This window comes from Homarus americanus, unplaced genomic scaffold, assembly GCF_018991925.1.
Source record: "Homarus americanus isolate GMGI-L3 unplaced genomic scaffold, GMGI_Hamer_2.0 scaffold45698, whole genome shotgun sequence".
NCBI lineage: Eukaryota > Metazoa > Arthropoda > Malacostraca > Decapoda > Nephropidae > Homarus > Homarus americanus.
Genome location: NW_024735554.1, coordinates 1,878,375 through 1,885,392, shown reverse-complemented (window position 1 = coordinate 1,885,392; position 7,018 = coordinate 1,878,375). Strand labels below are relative to the sequence as shown.

The 7,018-nt window shown below is 45.0% G+C and overlaps 1 protein-coding gene across 1 annotated transcript in view; it reads right to left on the bottom strand.

The window, feature by feature from the left end:
• LOC121871305 overlaps positions 1-7,018 on the bottom strand; it is a 135,767-nt gene that overhangs the window by 67,355 nt on the left and 61,394 nt on the right. The window contains 3 exon segments of the mRNA XM_042373524.1: positions 2,093-2,129; positions 2,132-2,167; positions 2,170-2,190. Coding sequence (XP_042229458.1) covers positions 2,093-2,129; positions 2,132-2,167; positions 2,170-2,190 — 94 coding nt within the window.

Sequence of the window (7,018 nt, the reverse complement as noted above, 5' to 3'; positions counted from 1 at the left end):
CAGCTCAACACAACACAACACAACACAGCACAACACAACACAACACAACACAACACAGCTCAACACAACACAACACAACACAACACAACACAACACAACACAACACAACACAGCACAACACACAACACAACACAGCTCAACACAACACAACACAGCTCAACACAACCACACACAACACAGCTCAACAACACAACACAGCTCAACACAACACAACACAACACAACACAATACAACACAACACAACACAACACAGCTCAACACAACACAACACAACACAGCACAACACAACACAACACAACACTAGCTCAACACAACACAACACAACACAACACAACACAACACAACACAACAAACACAGCACAACACAACACAACACAACACAGCTCAACACAACACAACACAGCACAACCCAACACAACACAGCTCAACACAACACAACACAACACAACACAATACAACACAACACAACACAACACAGCTCAACACAACACAACACAACACAGCACAACACAACACAGCACAACACAACACAGCATCAACACAACACAACCTAACACAGCACAAGCACAACACAACACAACACAACACAACACAGCACAACCCAACACAACACAGCTCAACACACAACACAACACAACCTACAACACAACACAACACAACACAAGCTCAACACAACACAACACAACACAACACAGCACAACACAACACAGCTCAACACAACACAACACAACACAGCACAGCACAACACAACACAACACAACACAACACAGCACAACCCAACACAACACAGCTCAACACAACCACAACACAACACAACACAACACAACACAACACAGCTCAGCACAACACAACACAACACAACACAACACAACACAACACAACACAGCTCAACACAACACAACAACACAATACAACACAACACAACACAATACAACACAACACAGCTCAACACAACACAACACAACACAACACAACACAACACAATACAACACAACCAGCTCAACACAACACAACACAACACAACACAACACAACACAGAAACAACACAACACAACACAACACAACACAACCTACACAGCTCAACACAACACAACACAACACAACACAACACAACACAACACAGCTCAATACAACACAACACAACACAACACAACACAACACAGCTCAACACAACACAACACAACACAACAACACAACACAACACAACACAACACAGCACAACACAACACAGCTCAACACAACACAACACAACACAGCACAGCACAACACAACACAACCTACACAACCAGCACAACCCAACACAACACAGCTCAACACAACACAACACAACACAACACAATACAACACAACACAATACAACACAACACAACACAGCTCAACACAACACAACACAACACAGCACAACACAACACAACACAACACAGCTCAACACAACACAACACAACACAACACAACACAACACAACACAGCACAACACAACACAACACAACACAGCACAACACAACACAACACAACACAACACAACACAACACAACACAGCACAACACAACACAACACACCACAACACAACACAACACAACACAACACAACACAACACAACACAACACAACACAACACAACACAGCACAACAACACAACACAACACAACACAACACAGCTCAACACAACACAACACAACACAGCTCAACACAACACAACACAACACAACACAACCACAACACAACACAACACAACACAGCACAGCACAACACAACACAGCACAACCTGACACAACACACCACACCACAACACAACACGCACAACACAACACAACACAACACAACACAACACAGCACAACACAACACAACACAACACAACACAACCAACAACACAACACAACACAACACAACACACCACAACACAACACAACACAACACAACACAACACAACACAACACAACACAACAGCACAGCACAACACAACACAACGCCAACACACAACACAACACAACACAACACAACACAACCACAACACAACACAGCACAACACAACACAACACAACACAGCACAACCCACAACACAACACACAACACAACACAACACAACACTCACATAAAGCTCCGCCGCAGCTCCACACAGTCTTCCTCCCCAGACCGTCGTCAGATGGCTGGGCATTATAACCACCTGGTCACTCCAGCCGGGGAACCACTCTGTTAAAACAACACAAAACACACATTATAATGTGGTTGGGTTAGGTTTAAGTTAGGTTAGGTCAGATTAGGTTTAGGTTAGGTTGGGTTAGGTTAGGTTTAGGTTAGGTTAGGTCAGATTAGGTTTAGGGTAGGTTAGGTTAGGTTGGGTTAGGTTTAGGTTAGGTTAGGTTAGGTTGGGTTTAGGGTAGGTTATGTCAGTTAGGTTTAGGTTAGGTTAGGTAAGGTTAGGTTTAAGTTAGGTTATGTCAGATTAGGTTTAGGTTGGGTTAGGTTAGGTTTAAGTTGGGTTATGTCAGATTAGGTTTGGGTTGGGTTAGGTTGGGTTAGGTTTAAGTTAGGTTATGTCAGATTGGGTTTAGGTGGGTTAGGTTAGGTTGGGTTAGGTTTGGGTTGGGTTAGGTTAGGTTTGGGTTTAGGTTAGGTTATGTCAGATTAGGTTTAGGTTAGGTTAGGTTGGGTTTAGGGTAGGTTATGTCAGATTGGGTTTAGGGTAGGTTAGGTTAGGTTGGGTTTAGGGTAGGTTTAGGTTAGGTTAGGTTTAGAATATTGCCAAACTTACATAAAATACATATTGTTTAGCCCGAACATTTGCCCTGTTCTGACTAGGGTTTGAGCTCTTAGCCAATCAGATCCGCGGACCTTCCTGCTCTTAGCCAATCAGATCCGCGGACCTTCCTGCTCTTAGCCAATCAGATCCGCGGACCTTCCTGCTCTTAGCCAATCAGATCAGCGGACCACCCTGCTCTTAATCAGTCCGTGGACCTCCTCTAGCCAATCAGATCCGCGGACCTTCCTGCTCTTAGCCAATCAGATCGGACCACCCCTGCTCTTGCAATCAGATCCGTGGACCTCCCTGCTCTTAGCCAATCAGATCCGCGGACCTCCCTGCTTAGCCAATCAGATCCGGACCACCCTGCTCTTAGCCAATCAGATCAGCGGACCTCCTGCTCTTAGCCAATCAGATCCGCGGACCTCCCTACTCTTAGCCAATCAGATCAGCGGACCTCCCTGCTCTTAGCCAATCAGATCAGCGGACCTCCCTGCTCTTAGCCAATCAGATCAGCGGACCTCCCTACTCTTAGCCAATCAGATCAGCGGACCTCCCTGCTCTTATCAAATGACGTAATTACTCTTCCCTTACTGTGAATACGTAAAAGTTTCAAGTCATCTCCAATATCACAAGACCTGACTCTCTCTCTCTCTCTCTCTCTCTCTCTCTCTCTCTCTCTCTCTCACCCCTCCTCCTTCACGCACCTCTTCACACTTTAACCACAATTTGTGTCTCATTTTCTCTCTACCACCCATTTTCACTCTACCACACCCCCATTTCTCTCTACCACACCCCATTTCACTCTACCACACCCCATTTTCTCTCTACCACCCATTTCTCTCTACCACCCCATTTCTCTCTACCACCCCATTTTTTCTTTACCACACCCCATTTTCTCTCACCACACCCCATTTCTCTCTACCACACCCATTTTCTCTCTACCACACCCCATTTTCACTCTACCACCCATTTTCTCTCTACCACACCCCATTTTCTATAAAGCTTCAGGGCAGACAGGGCACCCCACTAATGACAGGTAATCACCTCTCTTTGTTTACATTCATTTACCTGTCCGATTTCCTGTATACCTGTCGTTCTCAACCAATCATCTACCTGCGTTGGATTAAGGGGGTGGGGGGTGGGGGGGTGAGGGCGGTGAACCCCTCCTCCTCAGATAACCGAGCCTCTCCCTCCCCCTCTAATGCTCCCTCCTCTTCCCTCCCTTCTAATGCTCCCCTCTCTTCCCTCCCCTCTAATGCTCCCTCCTCTTCCCTCCCCTCTAATGCCCCTCCTCTTCCCTCCCCTCTAATCCTCCCTCCTCTTCCTCCCTCTAATGCTCCCCTCCTCTTCCCTCCCCTCTAATGCTCTCCTCCTCTTCCCTCCCCCTCTAATGCTCCCCTCCTCTTCCTCCCCTCTAATCCTCCCCTCCTCTTCCCTCCCCCTCTAATGCTCCCTCTTCCCTCCCCTCTAATGCTCTCCTCCCTCTTCCCTGCCCCTCTAATGCTCTCCTCCTCTTCCCTGCCCTCTAATGCTCCCTCCTCTTCCTCCCCTCCTAATCTCCCCTCCTCTTCCCTCCCTCTACTCCCTCCTCTTCCTCCTCCCCTCTAATGCCCCTTCCTCCCCATCCTCCAGGCCCCAGGATCTCAACAGCCTCCTTGATTGAACTCTTCATCTTGGTCAGGGATGAGAGGCACAAAGGAATCCTATTATTGTTGTTGTTGTTGTTGTTGTTATTGTTGTTTATTTGTTATTGTTATTGTTGTTGTTGTTGTTATTGTTGTTGTTGTTGTTGTTGTTGTTGTTATTGTTATTGTTATTATTGCTATTGTTGTTATTTTGTTGTTGTTGTTGTTATTGTTGTTGTTGTTGTTGTTGTTGTTGTTGTTGTTGTTATTATTGTTATTGTTGTTATTGTTGTTGTTGTTGTTGTTATTATCCCACTTAACTTAATATTACACAACCTGTCTTTAGTTAGTCCTCTAGTCTCGACGCTCCTTATCCGCCATCTTGGTTTCCATGCTATAGGTAGACCAAAATGTGTTTTCCTTATTTCACGTTTATAGAAATGAGATGATTAAGATAAGGTGTGCTGATAATACTGGCCGAGGGTATATACTTCGGGTTATTGAGAGGAGAGAGAGAGAGAGAGAGAGAGAGAGAGAGAGATTACCCCCTCACTCTCACATCAATCTTCTCTTGTCGTGAAAAAATTCAGTTCAATACAGCTATACCTAACAGCTCTCCCTCTAACCTAACCTAACCTAACACTGCAACACTAACCTAACACTAACCTAACCTAACACTAACCTAACCTAACCTAACGTAACCCAACACTAACCTAACTATACACTAACCTAACACTAACCTAACCTAACCTAACCTAACCTCCTCAACCTAACCACTAACCTAACCTAACCTTACTAAACTCTAACACTAACACTAACTAACCCAACATAACACTAACTAACCTACAACCCCAAAGTGATAACAGTAAAGGTGAAATAAATAAAATAAATAAATAACAATATAGATATAAACAAGGAAGAGGCAAACAAGATCGTGTGTGTGTGTGTGTGTGTGTGTGTGTGTGTGTGTGTGTGTGTGTGTGTGTGTGTGTGAGCAGGAATACATACACGCACACATATATACGTATCAGTATTAGGCATGTATCCCACCTAACGGAGCAGGTCAGCCAGGTTATATTAGATCTTATGTCGGGAGTTATTAAAGGTTGAGTTAGTATACCTGGTTTTATTTACCTATTCATCCTCTCTCTCTCTCTATCTCTCACTCCCTTCCTCCTTCTCTCCCTTCCCTCCTTCTCTCCCTCCCTCTCCTCCTTAAACGCTGGAGATGTGACAGGAGACATGTAATTGGTTTGAGATTAAGCTGAGGTGTTGTAATGGCGGACAGAATAGGGTCTCTAGTGCCGCCAGACTGTAGAAAGTGCAAGGTTCTCATATTCCAAGTTGGGCAGATAAAGCTTACGTATTGGAGCCTTTTGTGTCCAGGACCCAAGTTGAGATTAACTGTGTAGAAGGGGACTTGATGATGATGCTCTCTCTCTCTCTCTCTCTCTCTCTCTCTCTCTCTCTTTCGAAATTCCTGGTACTAATAGACCAGCCCAGCCCGAACCAGCCAGCCCAGACCAGCCCAGCCCAGCCCAGCCCAGACCAGACCAGCCCAGCCCAGACCAGCCCAGCCCAGCCCAGACCAGACCAGCCCAGCCCAGACCAGCCCAGCCCAGCCCATCCCAGCCCAGCCCAGCCCTTAACCAGCCAGCCCAGAGCCAGCCCAGCCCAGCCCAGCCCTTAACCAGACCAGAACACACGTGACAGTAGAGTGGCACTTCAATCAGCGTCTAAGCCTGAGCAGTACAGTACAGAGCGGCAGGTCACTTGGGATAAATGTTGTAGTAAATTAGATTAGGTTAGGTTAGGTTAGGTTAGGTTAGGTTAGGTTAGGTTAGGTTAGGTTAGGTTAGGTTAGGTTAGGTTAGGTTAAATTAGGTCAGGTCAGGTCAGGTCAGGATTAGGTTGGGTTGAGTAATGAGGTGTTCTGGGCAGTGTTCTCAATGGACTGTTACTTGTCTAACCTAACCTAACCTAACCTAACCTAACCTAACCTAACCTAACTAACCCTAACGAGTCAACTACACTGGTTTGACAGAGGTATTCATTTAGCTTATGAATGAAGGAAGACATTTAGGCTTTTGTCCTGTTAATGCCTTCATTCAGAGGGTCAGTATGGTCACCAAAGGCTGTATCAGGGTGTGTGTGGGGGGTGTGTGGGGTGTGGGGTGCGTGTGGGGGTGTGTGGGGTGCGTGTGGGGCGTGTGGGGTGCGTGTGAGGGGTGTGTGAGGGAGGGGTGTGTGCAGTAAGCGGTTTGTGTGTGAATGAATGCTCCCATCACTATGTCAATAATCAGTCAGACAATCACTCAGTCAGTCACAAACTCACTAAGTCAGTCAGTCAGTCAGTCAGTCAGTCAGTCAGTCAGCCAGTCAGTAAAGGCTATAGACATACCAAACTCAATAAAAACACAAAAAAACAATAAAAACACACTTCCCAAACCAACTTTTTTGACACAGATTTTTAACTTTTTTTTTAGCTATGAATAAAATAAATAAAAAAAAAGTCAGTTAGTGAAATATATCGATGACAAAAATGACGAAAAAGACTTAAATATTATAATATAAGTTTAAGGATCTTATATATATATTTAAAAAGTCAATATAACCTATTTATCATTGAAAGCTAATAGGAAAAAAAAAT